This window comes from Bubalus kerabau, chromosome X, assembly GCF_029407905.1.
Source record: "Bubalus kerabau isolate K-KA32 ecotype Philippines breed swamp buffalo chromosome X, PCC_UOA_SB_1v2, whole genome shotgun sequence".
Lineage (NCBI taxonomy): Eukaryota > Metazoa > Chordata > Mammalia > Artiodactyla > Bovidae > Bubalus > Bubalus kerabau.
Window position 1 is genome coordinate 22148078 of NC_073647.1, and position 18169 is coordinate 22166246.

The 18169-nt window shown below is 39.2% G+C and overlaps 1 protein-coding gene and 1 non-coding gene across 4 annotated transcripts in view; both read left to right on the plus strand.

The window, feature by feature from the left end:
- HPRT1 (hypoxanthine phosphoribosyltransferase 1) overlaps positions 1–17763 on the plus strand; it is a 31613-nt gene extending 13850 nt beyond the window's left edge. For all 3 annotated transcript variants that reach the window (XM_055563809.1, XM_055563808.1, XM_055563807.1), the window contains 6 exons: positions 6322–6387; positions 9934–9951; positions 12694–12776; positions 16250–16296; positions 16451–16527; positions 17049–17763. In XM_055563809.1, the coding sequence (XP_055419784.1) occupies positions 6322–6387; positions 9934–9951; positions 12694–12776; positions 16250–16296; positions 16451–16527; positions 17049–17096 (339 nt within the window). In that variant the 3' untranslated portion in view covers positions 17097–17763. The remainder of the gene's footprint in view (positions 1–6321; positions 6388–9933; positions 9952–12693; positions 12777–16249; positions 16297–16450; positions 16528–17048) is intronic.
- On the plus strand, positions 2537–2609 carry TRNAG-CCC (transfer RNA glycine (anticodon CCC)). The gene has a single exon. It is a non-coding gene; the product is annotated as a tRNA-Gly (tRNA).
- Positions 17764–18169: the final 406 nt, after the last annotated feature.

Sequence of the window (18169 nt, forward strand, 5' to 3'; positions counted from 1 at the left end):
AGTTAGTAAGTGTGCAAATGTATTTTCTCTATTGTGAGTTCAATTTTTTAGTAATTTTTTTTACTAAAATAGTTTAATTAAAAAAAAATGAGATAGCCACTATGGAGAACAGTATAGAGATTTCTTGAAAAACGAGTACTAAAACTACCATATGACCCAGCAATCCCACTACTGAGCATATACCTTGTTGTTGTTTCATTGCTAAGTCATGTCTGGCTCTTTTGCGACCCCATGATCTGTAGCCCACCAGGCTCCTATGTCCATGAGATTTTCCAGGCACGAATACTGGAGTGGGTTGCCGTTTCCTTTTCCAAGAGCATATACTCTGAGAAAACCACAATTTTAAAAGACATATGTACCCCAGTGTTCATTGCAGCACCGTTTACAGTAGCTAGGATGTGGAAGCAACCTAGATATCCACCGACAAGATGATTGGATAAAGAAGTTGTGGTACATGTATACAATGGAATGTTAGTCAGCCATAAAGTCAGTTCTAGTGAAGTGGATAAATCTAGACCTTGTTATACAGAATGAAGTAGGTCAGAAAGAGAAAAACAGTATCATGTATTAACATACATATGGAATATAGAAAAATGGTGCTAATGAACCTATTTGCAGGGCAGCAGTGGAGACGCAGACATAGAGAACAGACTTATGGACACAGCGGGGGAAGGAGAGGGTGGTACGAATGGAGAGAGTAGCAAGGAAACATAAATAGCCATATGTAAAATAGATAGCCAGTGGAAATTTGCTGTGTGGTGCTGGGAGCTCAAATCAGGTGTTCTGTGACAACGTAGAGGAGTGGATGGGGTGGGAGGTGGGAGGGAGGTTTAAGAGGGAGGGGGCATATATATATACCTATGGCTGATTCACGTTGATGTACAGCAGAAACACACACAACATTGTAAAGCAATTACCTTCTGCTAAGCTGCTAAATCGCTTGAGTCATGTCCGACTCTGTGTGACCCCATAGACGGCAGCCCACCAGGCTCCCCCGTCCCTGGGATTCTCCAGGCAAGAACACTGGAGTGGGTTGCCATTTCCTTCTCTAATGCATGAAAGTGAAAAGTGAAAGTGAAGTCGCTCAGTCGTGTCCGACTCTTAGCGACGCCATGTACTGCAGCCGACCAGGCTCCTCCGTCCATGGGATTTTCCAGGCAAGAGTATTGGAGTGGGGTGCCATTGCCTTCTCCAAATTACCTTCTAATTAAAAATAAATAATTTTTTTTAAAAAAGAAGAAAGCCTCAAGAGGGAAAGTTGTCAGATGAGTAAAATTTTTGTGGGCCGTAATCAAAGGAAAAATTAGCCTGATTTGTGATGTGTTCAGACTAAATGGCTTACCTTAAAATGAAGTTGTTCTTAGGATTTTAAATCTTGTAGAAAACTTTTTTGAGTTAGGAATTATCTCAGTGTACATTTGGGAGGGCTTTGCTGGTGGCTCAGCGGTAAAGAATCCACCTGCCGACACAGGAGATATGGGTTTGATGCCTGGGTCAGGAAGATCCCCTGGAGAAGGAAATGGCAACCCACCCCAGTATTCTTGCCTGAGAAATCCCATGGACAGAGGAAGCTGGCGGGCTACAGTCCATGGGGTCGCAAAAGAGTTGGACACAACTAAACAACAGCAACAAGACATTTGAGAACAATGAGGGGCAGAGGGATTAAGTGACTTACCCAAGATCATACAGGCCTTTGATTTGAACCCAGGCCTTTAATTTGAACCCAGGCCTTTAATTCTGTGCAGAAGAGTCTTACTTGGGAAACTTTTTAACTGACTTGGATCCTCTGATATGGGCTTCCTATTATTTCTTCATCAGTTTTGCATGCAAAGACAATTCATTTTGCCAATTCTGGGATTTTTTTCCTCAATTATAATCAAGATTCATAAAGCTGTAAGTTTCAGTCATAATTTTGGAGGTCACTTGATTAGTAGCTTGATTAGGCCAACTTTTTAATACATGAAAGGTGCAAATTACTTATAGTGATTTGTTATTTGTAAGAAGCTGGCTCTTTGAGTGAGTTTGTTAAAGAAAAATGTAGAAAATATTGGAGTAGTTTCTTAAAGTATCTCTTCTAAGAAGAGGTCAGTAGCTTTCAATCTGTATGTATTTAGTCAATTGCTTTAAGGTATGCTTTTTTCTCCAGAACAGTTAAAGTTTGAATGTAAAGTACCACTTTGATGTGGTCTAAAGCTTATCTTCTGTAAACCTATTTTTATATATATAAAGTAAGTGAAGTGATTTATGCCTTTCTCCTGCTTATTGAACTAAGACTATTGGACACTGATGGGGGAAAGAATTTGTTCAGTTTAAATTGGCAGGAATGGGGATATGTACTGTCCACAGTGTAAAGAAACTCTAACAGAAAGGTCAAAAGTGTATTTTCTCATCCTTGCCTGTGGATTTTTACTTTGATGTAGTCCTTCTTGCGCAGCTTAGGTTTTATACAAGCACCCTGACTCATAGAACATGAAGGAAGTAGTCACGTTTGGCCCCATGAAACCACAAATTTTATTTTTTTAAAAATGGAGGGATTTCCGTGGTGGTCCAGTGGCTAAGACTCTGCACTCCCAATGCAGGGGGCCTGGGTTCGATCCCTGGTCAGGGAACTAGATCCTACATGCAGCAACTAAGAGTTCCCATGCCACAGCTAAGACCTGGTGCAGCCACATAAATAGATATTTTTAAAAAAGAAAGCTTGATAAAATGGAAACAAAGACACTAAGGGTATGTATTTGTAAACCCAAAGAGCTTCTCTGGGTATTTTATGTAGTAGACAGTGACATTCTGAGTTAAGGACAGATTGGGTTCTCCCATGCCAGTACCATCATCTCATGAAGTTTGAAGTACTTGAGAGTCACTCAGTAGTGAAATGCAGCAGGGAGACAGTGGGAACCTTGACCTAGATGGGAATGGAGGGAGTGAGGGAAATCCTCTGGTGGGGTAAGGGATTCATGGTTGTCATTTGTATGCGATTTGGGAACTGCTGCTAAGTCGCTTCAGTCGTGTCTGACTCTGTGCGACCCCATAGACAGCAGCCCACCAGGCTCCCCCGTCCCTGGGATTCTCCAGGCAAGAACACTGAAGTGGGTTGCCATTTCCTTCTCCAATGCATGAAAGTGGAAAGTGAAAGTGAAGTCGCTCAGTCGTGTCTGACTCTTAGTGACCCCATGGACTGCAGCCTACCAGGCTCCTCTGTCCACGGGATTTTCCAGGCAAGAGTGCTGGAGTGGGGTGCCATTGCCTTCTCTAGCACAGTGGACTGTAACATTTTTCGTAAATGAATGTGCTGTTTTAGCCTGCATTTTAAAAGTTGTTTCTGTTTTCATCAAAGAAGCCTTAGAAGATAAAACCCTTGGGGCAAACACGAATATGGAGATTTAGATCTACCAGAGCAGCAGTGTCTTGCATACTTGGAGTTCTCTTGTCTGTTTCCCTATTACCGTCGCCTTTGGATCACAGGGTTTTTTCCATGATTTCATACTTTCCATACTTTTCAGTTCTCAGATCTTGCCTCAGTACAAAAGGGTCAATTGAAGTTGGAGTGTAATACCAAATTTCAACGGAAGATGTCGCTGTTTACCTTGATTTGTTGTGCTCATTGAAAGCTTCAGGTTTAATACACTTTTTGTTTTCTATTCTGTGTTTGAAACTCTAGGTTTTAAGTTAGTTAGAATAAGAGGTGGCGATGAGAAGTGATATGCAAGGGTTTTTGATATTGGAAGTCATACTTTTGTATCTTACACTCGTTTGCATCACTGTGTTCTGTTGGCCCATTTGTGTTTTTCAAAAATAACACTGCCGTCAAATATGGACATGTATATAGAAGCATTCAGGCACACCTTGTTTTATTGTGCTTCATTTTATAGTGCATTTTTTAAAATAAGTTGAAGGTTTTTGGCAGTTCTGTGTCAAGCAAGTCTATTGGTGCCATTTTTCCAGCAACACTTTTGCACTCTTTGCATCTGTGAATTACATTTCGGTAATTGACACAGCAGTTCAAGCTTTCATTATTATTATATTTGTTATGGTGATCTGTGATTAGTGATCTTTGATGTTACCATTACAAAAAGGTTAGGACTCACTGAAGGCTCTGATGATGGTTAGAATTTTTATTTATATATATTTGGGGGGAGGTTGTACCATAGTTTCATGTTTTATTTTTAAAGAAACTGCTGATTTCCAGAGTGCCTGTACCATTTCCAGAGTGCCTGTACACTCACATGAAGTATAAATGGTCCAGTTTCTCTGCATCCTCCACAGTGTTTGCTGTCACGTCTTTATGTTCTTTTAAATTAATTTTTATTGGAATATAGTTGATTTACACTGTTGTGGTAGTTTCAGGTGTACAGCGGTGAATCAGTTACGCATACACACATGCGTGCGTGCGTGCTAAGTTGCTTCAGTCGTGTGGGACTCTTTGTAACCCTATGGACTGTAGCCCGCCAAGCTCCCTTGTCCGTGGGATTCTCCAAGTGAGAATCCTGGAGTGGGTTGCCACACCCTCCAGGGCAAATTCCCGAACCCGCATCTTGTCTACCAGGCGGGTTCTTTACCACTAGCACCACCTGGGAAGCCCCACATGGGCGTATATCCATTTTTTTTAGTCTTTTCACATAGAGGCCATTATAGAGTATTGAGTGGAGTTCCCTGCACTACACACAGTAGGTCTTTATTATCTATTTTATATACAGCAGTGTGCATCTGTCAATCCTAACCTCCCCATGTATCCCTTTCCCCCCTTACCCCTGGTAACCCTAAGTTTGTTTTCTACATCTTTGATTCTATTTCTGTTTTGTAAATAGGTTCATTTGTACCAGTTTTTAAGATTCCACATAAAAAATGATAACATTTTCCAGCAATAAAGTATTTTAAAATTAAGGAATGTACATTGTTTTTCAGACATAATGCTGTTTCACACTTGATAGACTACAGTACAGTGTAAATATAACTTTTATGTCCATTGAGAAACCAAAAAATTTGTGTGACTTACTTTATTGCGACATTCATGTTATTGTGATGGTCTGGAACCAAACCCAAAATATCTCAAGTATTCCTACATGTGAAAGTAGAAAGTCTTCTTATCCCTCGTCACTGCTCAGAGGTAATTGCAGTTATAAGCTTTTTTAAAATGCTGAACAGAAATGGCTTCATGGGCAGCACATTGCTCTACAGCTTGGTGTTTTAGTTACTGTTGTTCATGACAGTATGTACAGATTGTCAGATTCTTTTTAATAGCTGCACAGTATTACACTGTGTGGATGACCTTAATTTAAATAATTCCCTGTTAATAGACATGTTGGTTGTCTCCAATTTTTGTTGCGAATGTGAAAATACTCTGCATTTTCTTCTGGTCTGCTTATGGCTTTATTTTTTATGTTTAGATTGTAATCCATCTGGAATTTATTTTTGTGTACGCTATGAGGTAGGGATCGTACATTATTTTTTTCCCAAATGGATTACTAGTTGATGAAACACCATTTATTGAATAATTCCTCTTTTTCTTATTGACTTGAAATAGCCATCTTTATCATGTACTAAATCCTCATGTGCTTCTGGGTCTGTTTCTGGGTTCCATTCTGTTCCTTGATCTCTTTGTCTGTTACAGCACCATTGTAATTGGCAGAACTTTGGTATGGTTTGCTCTCTGGAAGGGCAAGTCTAAGCTCTTTCATTCACTGTTTGTTCACTAGTTTTCTGTCTTGAATCCAGCACAGCTGAATTACGATCATTATCACCACCAGCTACAGTGGGTGTGGAGCGTTCCTTTTTGAAACTCCTTTAATGGTTTATACTAGATTCTATGATGGCAGAAAACTTGGAGCCTAAGAGGTATGCTTTAAAGGACTCCTGATCAGACCTGATTTCCCAGACTGTGCTGAAGATGGCCTGGGCCTCAGCTAGACTTTTGAGGGAGATATCTTTGGAGTTGAGTGTGATATAGACCAGACTCTACAGTTTGATTGACTCATGGGAATGGTCCAGGGCCAGAACCAGACACCTGTCATGCTAATAAATTCTTTCATGGTTCAGAAATTCCTGAGACTGAAGATGGGTGGCTGCTGCAATACTGCCCACTCAAAAATGCGTGTGACCCATTTTTAGGACTCTTCAAAGCATCAAATCAGTAATGGCTAATTAGAACTTCTTAATTTTTTGTCATTCATTTCTAGAAACATAATTCTTAGAGTATCATAATGGTGTGACATGAGATAGCTAACTTCTTAAATCTCCTAGTTCCCATTTGATAACTTGAAATGTGTGTGTATTATATGGAAGGATATACATGTATATTTATATGCTTTTTTTTTTTTTAATTAGAACGACCAGTCAACAGGTGACATAAAAGTAATTGGTGGAGATGATCTCTCAGCTTTAACTGGAAAGGTATGTATCTTGTTGTTCTTTTTCTGGTTCTCTTAGGTGTAAGGTTAGGTTGTTTATTCGATATTTTTCTCATTTCTTGGGGCAAGCTCATAGATAAACTTCCTCTTAGGGAAAGGTATGTATCTTGAGGGAGAAGGAAAGAACACTCCATACCAAGAGTCATACTGTACTTTCAATCCATCACCAGGAGGCAATTTAGATAGTTATTTATGTACTCAAACACAAGTTACTTAGCCCTTGGAAACAATCTAAGTTAGGCATCTAAGCTAGGTCATATAGCAAAGAGTCCACAGAATCCAACGTTAAACTTCAGATCTCTTGTTGCCAAGTACTGTTGGTATGCTTCTGTGGGGATCTAATTTGGGATCCTTCAAAAGAGTATATGAAGGGAAAAGCCTCCTTTTTAAAAATAGATCACACATCGTTTCTTAAAAGATAAACAGTATAATGTAGTGACTGAAAGTGTGGGTTCTGGAGCTGGAGAACTTGGATTCAATGCTTGACTCAGTGCTTCCTAACTGCGTGACCTTGGGCAGGTTGTTTAACTTCTCTGTCTCCCATATGTATGGTGGGATGATACTGGCAACCACCTCAGAGAGTTAAAAGGGTCAAGTGATAATAATCGTGTAGAACTTTCAGCAGTTTCTGGTAGTACAAACACTTCAAATATACTATTATTTTAAGGAATTGCAAAGAGAGTTTTAATACATCAAAAATCTTCCAGTACAGACGTTTAGCTGAGATAATAGAGCTATTAAAATATTTGAATATATTCTTCTGATACGCTGAAATGATTTTTGAGTAACCTGTGATAAATGATGGAATGCTATGATTTCTTTTTCAGCTGCCAGTTATTTTATTTTATTTTTTTTGCTGATAGATACAGTACCAAATATAAAGGCATAAACTTATAAAAGTTTCACAAGAATCCTGTGAGGTAGATATTATCATTCTTGTTTTATAGATCAAGAAACTTAGGACTCAGAAAGGTTGAAGGACTTGTCCAAAGTCACTCTGCCAGCAGAGTGAAAGAAAGTTAAAGTGTTAGTCGCTCAGTCATGTCTGACTCTTTGCGACCCCATGGTCTGTCCATGGGATTCTCCAAGCAAGATTACTGGAGTGGATTGCCATTCCCTTCTCCAGGGGATCTTCCCAACCAAGGGATTGAACCCAGGCCTCCTTCATTGCAGGCAGAATCTTTACCCTCTGAGCTACCAGGGAAGCTGGCGAATGATAGAACTTGAATTTAAATTTAGGTCTGTCTAGCTCCAAAGTTCTTTTCTTCCTCTGGTTTTTAGATTTTAATGCTTATAGCTTACTTACATGACTGAGTATCTGTAAGGCAATTTTAACATACAACACTTGTGTCAAATTCTATGGTCCCATATCAGGGTCATGCCAAACTAATGTTGTCTTCCTCAACATCTTTTGAAAACTTCAAAGGAGAAATTGTAATCTGTTGACTCTTCTCCCTTTCTGCCAGACATATTCTCCTTCCCTTTCAGCATGCTTTGTCCATATTTAGAAGTCATTTGAAGCCCTTACTCCTAGAATCAGTTTTTAGTGCTGGAAGGGACCTAGCCTTCAAAGCTTTCTGATTGCGTTCGACCTTGCCTTTCCCACCTAATGGCTGTCCCACTGCATAGCTCTGTGATCTTACAAGTTCTTTGCTTCTGAAATAACTTAGAGTAAGCTCATTTATTGTGGGAAAAAATCAAGATGCAGAAGTTGGGTGAAGTTATTTCTTAGGGGTGAGATTGTGGATTATTTAGACTTTCTATTTCAGTTTGTGTCTATGAGTAGTTTTCCCTTTTTTTTCTAGTTAGTAGCTGAGAATATGGGCTTTGAACCCTGAAAACCTCTCAAGTCTATCCACTTGACTATTTTTATAACTTTAAGCAAATCATTTGACCTCTGAGCCTCTTTTTTTTTTCATTTGTTAAGTAAAGAGGTAGTTATTTGATATAAAATAAACTCTCAATAATGGTTGTAATTCTCATTCTTTTATTTTTTAAACAGTAATGATACCATACTCTGGATACTATAATTTTGTGTGGCAAATATTTAATCTCTCTAGACTTTGATTTGTGTAAACTGTCTCATAGTACTAAAAGTCTTTGATTATGATTTAGACAAGCTTTTGCAGCTACTTAGTATTAGAGCCAAGACTAGACTCCAGTTTTTCTGTCTCATAATTCAATGCTGTTTTCAAACTATAACTCCATCCCATGGTTCTGATTGCCACATCAGTGAGCCAAAGTTACTGGTGGGAAAATATTATCCTTCAGATGTGCTAGCTGGGCTAGAGAAAATGCTGAGCAAACCACATGGTGGGTGGTGAAACAATTATTGGTTCATTACTTGATTGCAGTTGGCCCTTGAACAACATGGGTTTCAACTGTGTGAGTCCACTCATATGCACATTTTTTCCTATCAATCTGTACTATACTACTACACAATCTGTAGTTGGTTGAATCTGTGAATATGGAGGAACTGTGATACAGTCGGCTGTAAAGGTATATATGGTTTTCAAGTGTGTGGAAGGTTGGTGTCCCTAGCCTCCTTGTCGTTCAACGGTCAACTGTATATTCAATTTTCCTAAAGATTTAGGTTACAGTATCTTTTGAGAAGAGAGAAATTAGTTGTAATATGAGGAAGAGAGTGTTGTATATGAACTATTGTAGTAATATAATGTATATTATAAAATACATGCAGTTATAAAATTACAGATTAAATAAGGTGAGGTTTAAAAAATTTCAAATGTTTCTTTCAAACCCCCCTTGATAACCACTGACTTAGAAAAGTATAGAGAACATCATACCTAATGCTATAGGTATGTGACAGACAAATGAGGACTACAAATAAATAATATAACATGAATCTTCTTATGACTGATTATAATCAGTATATGAAATGCTACCTCATTCCCAAGAATAGATAGGACTCTTCTCTACCTTAGAGAGTTAAGGCAGTATTTCCTCTAAGGGTTCTTTCAGCTATAAAATTCTAAGAGGTAGAAATTGGGATAAGTGTTTATGGTAGCAGGAAGCATTGGTATCTTTTTTTAGTTTAGTCCAAGAATATGAGCGCATGCAGATCAATTTCAGCCTACCAAGAAAATGGGGGTTTTAATAGGATTCCATATGGTAAGTTAAATGCATGATTTTGGAGTTATTGTACAAATTATAGTTTTTGAATGTTGGAGTTGGAATACACGTTAGTGTATTTCTACATGGGAAACTGAGGCCCAGAGAAATTTTTCAACTTGCCCAAGATTATTCTGTTTAAGTAATGGAAACTCTTTTAAAAAATTGAACATATGGGTCAAATTTTATTTTAAAAATTCCATTGCAGTGAAAATTTTATATTAAAGAGTTCCAAATCCCAACAGATGGCCCATTTGTTTAAATCAGGGTTTGATATAGTAAAGTAGGTTAAAACAAGAATTTGGAGAAATCCTTAGAGTTTGTTATGATGTGACTTAAACTATAATTGGAAACACTGTCTGATTCATTGTACTGATTTTCATTTCTCTTTTTCTTCCAGAATGTCTTGATTGTCGAAGTAAGTTTTACATATTTTTAATATGGTGTTTATGATTTTCTAACTTGGTATACGCAGTCCTAAAGGTAACCCAGGGAAAGAAATTCCTTTGCACCAGTTTTAGTGATGGGCTTGTATTATAAGGGAATGAGATCGTTTGTAAGAAGTATTTAGTAATTTATTTTTAAGTTAAATTGGATAGTGGAAACATTATGGTATATATCTTACCCCTCTCTTTTTGGCTTGGAATTTAAAAATTAAAGTTACATATATCATTCCCATCCATGTTTTTATGCTTCTGTTGCATATATATAACCATATACAAAGCATATCTTTTGATAATTTACATGTGAAAGTCACTCAGTTGTGTCCGACTCTTTGTGACCCTATGGACTGTACAGTCTATGAAATTCTCCAGGCCAGAATAATGGAGTGGGTAGCCTTTTTCTTCTCCAGGGGATCTTCCCTACCCAGGGATCGAACCCAGGTCTCCCACATTGCAGTTGGATTCTTTACCAGCTGAGCCACAAGGGAAGCCCAAGAACACTGGAGTGGGTAGCCTATCCCTTCTCAAGCGGATCTTCCTGACCCAGGAATCAAACCGGGGTCTCCTGCACTGCAGGTGGATTCTTTACCAACCGAGCTATCAAGGAAGCCCATAGTCTCTATATGTTCTCTCTTGCAACTTGTTATTCTCACTCAGAATTGGTTTTGAGGTTATTCATGTTGAGACATATAGAGTTACTTGACCTTAAAATCCATCATAACTTTGCAGTGTGTGAATCAACCTGTTTGTTGCCCTACAAATAGGGAGTTGGCTTCCAGTTTTTCCTACTACAACAGGATTGCCAAGAGCATCCTTTTGTGATGTCCTGTGTGCGTGTGTTCGAGTTCCTTCCGGGTGCAGGCACTTAGAAGTGGAATGACTTGGTTGTAGAATTTGTACATTTTCAATTTGACTGTTATTGCCAAATTACTCATCATGGTACTATATAGAATAAATTCTCACTCTTTTATGTCAAATGGTGTAAGGCTTAAGAGCAGCATGTGCTTAGTTGCTCAGTTGTGTCCAACTGTTTGCAGCCCCATGGGCAGAGGAGCCTGGCAGGCTACAGTCCATGGGGATCCTCCCGGCAAGAATACTGGAGTGGGTTGCCATATCTTTTTCTAGGGGATCTTCCCGACCCAGGGGTTGAACCCAGGCCTCCCGCATTACAGGCGGATTCTTTACCATCTGAGCTGCCAGTAACCCCTAATTCATTTTTTTATTGTTATCAGGGTTCTTAGATTTTAGCTTATAGATTAAAAAAGTAAATAAACAAGTAAGACTCTTTCCAAACGGTTTGTGTACATGAGTATCCCTGGGAACTGGTTGCTCTTTTAAAATGCAGATTCACTAATTCCACTTCAGATTGATTCATTTTGTCTAGGATGATGCCACTTAAAGAAATTACTACAAACTAAGCAGCTTAAAACAACATACATTTATTATCTCAGGGTTCAGGGATCAGGAGCCTGAGTTCAGGGTAGCTGAATCCTCTGCCCCAGGTCTCATCAGGCTGAATCACGGCTGGGACTCTGATCTCACCTGTGGTTCATGGTACTCTGGTACTGTCTTCCAAATTCATTCCCATTGTTGGCACAACTGAGTTCCTGTGGTTGTGAGACTGGGAGCCCCAGTTTCTTGCTAGGCTGTCCTCATGTCCTAGCACATGGCCCTCTCACATGGCAGCTGACTTCTTCAAAACCAGCCGAATGTCTCTCCAGGCTGCTCCAGCCGTTTTGTGTAACACAACCTAATGACTACTCCATCATTTCACAAGTCCTGCTCACACTCAGGGAGCAGGGGGTTATTCTCGATGTGTCCACTAGGGGGCGGGAGTCAGAGTCTGTCTACCACAGCCCAGAAATCTGTATTTTTCACAAATCCCCAGCCCTGATGTTTCTGATGACTTACAGCTTCATTTTGTGAGCGCTGCTTTAGACCATCTGTAGAGAATATTTTCACTAAAGAACATTAGGGTTATGGTTGAAGAAATATTTTCCCAATTAGAGATGGGTTTCTTTTGAATAATGTCCTACTTTTGACTAAATAGCTAAAATTCACTTTCATGTAAAGTCATTCTATATAGTAAAATCTTAATATTTTGGATACTTTTTTTTAGTCTTTATTTACTTGGCTGCACCTGGTCTTAGTGGTGGCATGCGGGATATTAAGTTGGGGCATGCAGGATCTAGTTCCCTCACCAGGGATGGAACCCGGGCCCCTGCAATGGGAATGTGGAGTCTTAGCCACTGGACCACCAGGGAAGTCCCTTGGATACTTTTAAGATGATATAAAACAGTGTTTCTCAGTGTGGTCTTTTAACCACCCGCAACTAAGAGTTGGAAGGAAAGCATCCTCATCTTGAATTTATGAAAAAATATCTAATCTCTTATAATGAAGGGCAGCAGCACAACTCTCTAATAAAATATGCGTGTACATACTTGCATATATATTTAAACTAGCTGTCATTGACCTCTTGGTGCCTATAAAATCGAGCCCTGAGGACTGGCGTTCCTACTGCTTGCTGAGAGCCAACTGATTTTCAGATTCCAGAATATCTCAGTATGAATTGTGGTGAGAATAACTGCACTGAAAAAAATGGCATTATTCCAGTTATACATGGGATTTTGGTTTTTTGTGTGTGTTTGTATAATGACTGAATTTAAAGCTGTGATGGTTTTATTTGCCATTTAAATATCTTTTCTTTGTTTTGAAAGGATATAATTGACACTGGGAAGACAATGCAGACTTTGCTTGCCTTGGTCAAGAAGCATAAACCAAAGATGGTCAAGGTTGCGAGGTATGTATATAACATTTTGACATAAGCTACTTCATTTGAAAAAAGAGTACTTGCTTCTTTGTAAGGGTAAATTTTCTCAACTCTAGTTTTATCTTCAAAAAGTAATGTAATCTCAAAGAAGACTCAGTAAATGTCCTTGTAAATCATTCGTCACGTTTTAAAGCCTTTCAGTGCAGTTGCCTTATCATCTTATGTTATTAATATTTGGTTTTTCAACAATATAGTAATGATACCAACTTGTCCAGGGTAGCATGGTAGAGGGTTTGGGGCCACTTTGCAAAATTGAGACCAAGGATCGTAAAGACAAGTAAGGAGGTGGAGGGAAGGGGTAGGCCTTGAAGCGCCTTAGCTCCCGCAGTCGAGTGACGGAGTGGGCCTGTGTGTTGCGTCTTGTAACTACATTGAAAATGGACAGTGCCTGCTTCCTTTCTTCTGAATCAGCCTCACCTCCTGGTCCTACCTGTGCTGTCTGGCTTTTGCTTTGTTCTACCTGTGTTTGTTTTACCCCTAATTCGAGTTTCACCGCCCCCCCCTCCCGACAACTCTGAGGTCAGTTGTTAGCCCCACTTCCCGGATGGGGATAGCAAGGCATAGGGGATTATCCAAGAAGCACAGAGCTGGATCACTGTAAAGGTGAGATTTGAACCCAGAAACCTGGCTGAGTTTATGCTGTACTAGTTTAAGTGTTTTGTCGACTGACATTCCTGTGTGGATTTTTTTTTTTTTTTCATTTTTTTAAAAAATTTGACCAATCGGCAATTTTTGTGTAGGGGTCAGATAGTGATCTGCCTTTTTTTCCCCTAAATGATTATCTGGTTTTTATAAACCTGTCTTAAAGGAACAAAGTATTTGTTGAACATCGTTGAATCAGAGTAAGCCTTCCACTGAGTCATATGTCTGCAGTTTGTCCTTCGGGGCTTTTTTGATAGCTGGTGCAAGTTTATCATCAGGATTTGGGACAGGCATGATGGAAGTGTAGACATGATGCATTCTAGTGCTCTAAGCAATTTCCTGTAAACCAATCAGTGCCCTTGCTTGTTTGTCTACGTGCTTTTAGGGTTTTAAATGTCAACCTACCATGGTATGTACTTCTCTGGATATTCTTTTGTGCCTCTTTCCTGGAATATGCTGAGAAACTGAGAAAGACTGCCTCATGAGAGAGGTATTTCCTGTTGCTGGAGGTGTGAAGTATTCAAAGAATACCTAGGTCATTTCTTAGTGATGGACTTGACCCAAGTCAGTTGTTTTTCAACCTTTTTTTCTTAATCTCTTCCTTGCCATTACATTTTAATATCACAGATATATTGTGCATTTGTTTGTGTAGTGGATGTGTATTTGTGCTTTATGCATAAAGAGAGGAAACATAAAGCTTATTCTTTTTATTCAGAGCAGGGTTAAGAATGACTAGAAAGCTTTTTAACTTCAAAGTTAAATTGCAAATAAAAAAACTATTAACTGAGAGGCGTGTCAAATGCTGCAGCCACTTTGGGAAACAGTTTGGCAGTTTCTTAAGGAACTGAACCTGTATCTGCCATACAAGTCCCAACAGCTGTACACTGGGCTTTTCTCCCAGAGAAATGCGAACTTGCATCCGCACAAAAACCCATGTGTTCATGTTCATGGCAGCTGCATTTGTAATAGCCCCAAACTGGAAAGAATGAAAATGTCCTTTGGTAGGTCACTGGTTAAACTGTGGTCCACCCTACCATGGAATCCTACTCAGCCCTAAAAAGGAACAAGCTACTGATCCACACCAATGACTTGGAGGAGGATCAAGGGACTGTTCAATAAAAGCCAATCTTAAAAAGGGCATATACTGTATAATTCCATTTATACAACTTCTTAAAGTGACAAAATGATAGAAATGGAGAACAGATTCGTGTTTGCCAAGGGTTAGGAGGTGATGTTTGGAGGTGACTATAAATAAAGAGGTAGCAAGAAAAAGCCATGTGTGATGGAAAGTTCTGTATCCTGATTGTGGTGGTGGTTACATGAATCCGCACATGTGATACAATTGCCTAGAACTACGCATATATGAGCCTGTAAAGCTGGTGAAATCTGGACAAGGTCAGTCCACCAATGTCCATGTCCTGGTCGTGGTAATCTGCTACATTATGTGAAATGTTCATTGGAGGAAACTGGAGAAAGGACACAGGGATCCTCCCTGTGCATTTTTTTGTAACTTCCAATTATTTCATTCAGATCTATAGGAACATAAGGTGCTGAGTTCCCCTGAGCTCTTAGTACAGCTTGCACTGAGTTTAATGATACCTTTTCTGGATTGTTCCTGAATGAGTTCAGGTAGATGGAAGGGGTTTTGCTGTGATCAATTTGTTACTTTCTTTCTAAATGAAAACCTAGTCCAAGTGTCTCCTCTCATTACTGAAAGGAGAATCACGAAGGACTTACTAGACTATGATCTCTTGGAGTCTAAGGCTTAGGCTAGTGCTTCTCAACTTAGGCTGTACATCATAATCACCTGAGAGTTTTTTAAAATAATTATTAATTTAATTTATTTATTTGGCTGCCCCAGGTCCCATGGCACTCGGGATCCTTGATCCCCAGCTGTGGCATGTGGAATCATGAGTTGTGGCATTGTGAACTCCCAGCTCTGATACATAGGATCCAGTTCCCTGACCAGAGATCAAACCCAGACCCCCTGTATTTGGAGCAGGAAGTCCCTCACCTGAGAATTTAAAAGTCCCTTCCCTTGAGCTTCAGATGTAATTGGTGAGGGGTATGGCTTGGGCATCTGAGTTCTGTTACATATTTTTTAAGGTTCCCAGATAATTCTGATGTGCAGGTCCTTTCCAGCCCTTTTAATATACTTATCTCTGAAGGTGTGAAATCTTGAGTTTTTTTGGGACTGCCTTATCATATGTAAAGACTTTCAAAGCACCATTACAGGTTTTTTTTTTTAACAGCTGAAAAAATTCTGTAGGCAGCATTTGGGTTATGAAATTAGCTTTTGTAGAGTTGCCGCATCCTACCAGCAGTTTCTGTTCTCCAAAATAAATACCAGCTCCTTTAGGGTGGTAGTTTATTTATTTATTTTTTGGCTAAAGTGCCTGTTTGTAAGCCACTTATTTGTGGCTTAGGGATTGTTTTCTGGGGATTTGGGACTAAGAGCCTTTATCTTATCATCTTTGCTCATTGGCATTCCCCACCCATTCATCCTCCCAATGAGCTGCCCTTTGATGGGCATGTGGGTAGTCAGGGGGCAGTTCTCAGAACAGTCCCTTCTGTCCCAGGTGGAGATCAGTCAAGGGCCCCATCTGTAGTCTGAACTCGTTGCTGCCCCTGCCCAGGGAGCCCTGTGATGTTGCTCTCCATTTCACAGTCTTTCTTTGAGTTTGTGAAAACTGACCATAGCAGGCTAAACGGCAGATGAAACCATGTTGCAGAACACACATGTTCTCTGTAATGCCCTCCGGTGTTTCCACGTGTCACATGTCACATTTTATAATTAACAGCTTGCTGATGAAAAGGACCCCTCGAAGTGTTGGATATAAACCAGACTGTAAGTGAATTACTTTTCGTCAATCATTTAACCATCTTTAACCCAAACAAGTTTTATATGAAATGGTTTAGAGTTACTTTAGAGAATGTTTACACATATTAGATTTGAAAGTGATGTTTTCTGTATCTGAATGATGAATTATGGTTCTTTTTAGTTGTTGGATTTGAAATTCCAGACAAGTTTGTTGTGGGATATGCCCTTGACTATAATGAATACTTCAGGGACTTGAATGTAAGTAATGCTTCTTTTCTTCACTCTCAGTTTTCAGAACCCATGTAAAAATTTACAAAAGGGAAGACTTGTTTTCTCTTTCCAGCACCTCATAATTCGAACAGACTGATGGTTCCCATTAGTCGCATAAAGCTGTAGTCAAGTACAGACGTCCTTAGAGCTGGAACTTGGCCAGGCGAGGGTGACACTTCTTGCTGGCTCAACAGTTGAACAGCTTTAATACACAGTAACCATCCCATTATTATTTCAGATGATGGATATGGTCATAAGAAAGAAAGGAACTAGTTTCTGTCTCAAGTCACTCTCCTTCAAATACCCACCTCCTCCTCTGGAGGCAGGAATCTGGAGAATGCGTTTGTGAGCATGGGTGAGGAAGATGGGGGAGGCACACAGACCTCTGTTGGTTTCACTAAGACCCCCGCAGCATAATACCATTCGTAGAAGACATGCCGAATATTGTTCTTGCCTTTCACTTCAGATGATGCTTTTCTAATGTAAATTTCTCAATTTTTACTTTATAGCACGTGTGTGTCATTAGCGAAACTGGAAAAGCAAAATACAAAGCCTAAGATGAGAGTCCGAGTTGAGTTTGGAAATACCTGGCGTCCCAGTGAAATCACCAGTGACATGATCCAATGTTCTCGTTCTGTGGCCAGCTGCTTAATAGAGCTTATTGCATGTATCTCCTAAGAATTTGATCTGTTTTGTATTTTAGAAATGTCAGTTGCTGCATTCCCGAACTCTTCATTTGCACTACGAGCCTAAAGACTATCAGTTCCCTTTGGGTAGATTGTTGTTTGACTTGTGAATGAAATATCTCTTAAACCACACCACTATTGACTGAAAATATGGAAATTGTATCTGTAAGAAACATTTAAAGAGAAGAATATATTAGTTTTTTAATTGGTATTTTAATTTTTATATATTCAGGAAAGAACAGAAGTGATTGAATATTGTTAACTATACCACTGTGTGTTTAGAAAAGTAATAAGAGTCAGTTTCATATCCATGACAGCACTTAGAGGTATTGTTATGTCAGAGAAACCGTATGTCCTGGAACTGTTTCAGTAGGTTTCGGTAGTAGTAACTATATTTTCTTGCTTGTTCAGATCATTTCTGGTGAATCTTTGTCAACAGTTCCTTTTCAATACAGGTCAGTAAGTTCCAAAAACCTACCACTTTTTGAATTCTTCAGTGTAAAAATCCTTCAAATAAAGGCTATCTCTTTAAAGGAAATTATGCATACCTGTCATTTCTCTACAAATTAACCTAGTTTAGTTTTCTGTTGGCTACCTTTTCCTTGTCTGTTAAATTTTAGTAGATAGTTTAATTGTAATCTTTACCAAACACAGCAAATAATGATTATCTATTAAAATGGGTTGGTGGAGCTAGACCTTCTTCAGAGGCCTTAGATTTTAGACACATAGTATATAGTTTATTATGTTCTCCTATGCTAAAATAACACAGCTCAGGGAATTCTCTGGTGCTCTAGTGCTTAGGACTTTGCACGTCCACTGCCAAGGGCCCAAGTTCGATCCCTGGTCATGGAAGAAAGATCCCACAAACTGAGTGGGGCAACCAAAAATAAAATAACATGGCTCTCTCTTTTGTAATTCTGTTAAATTGTTTCAGTCACAACTTC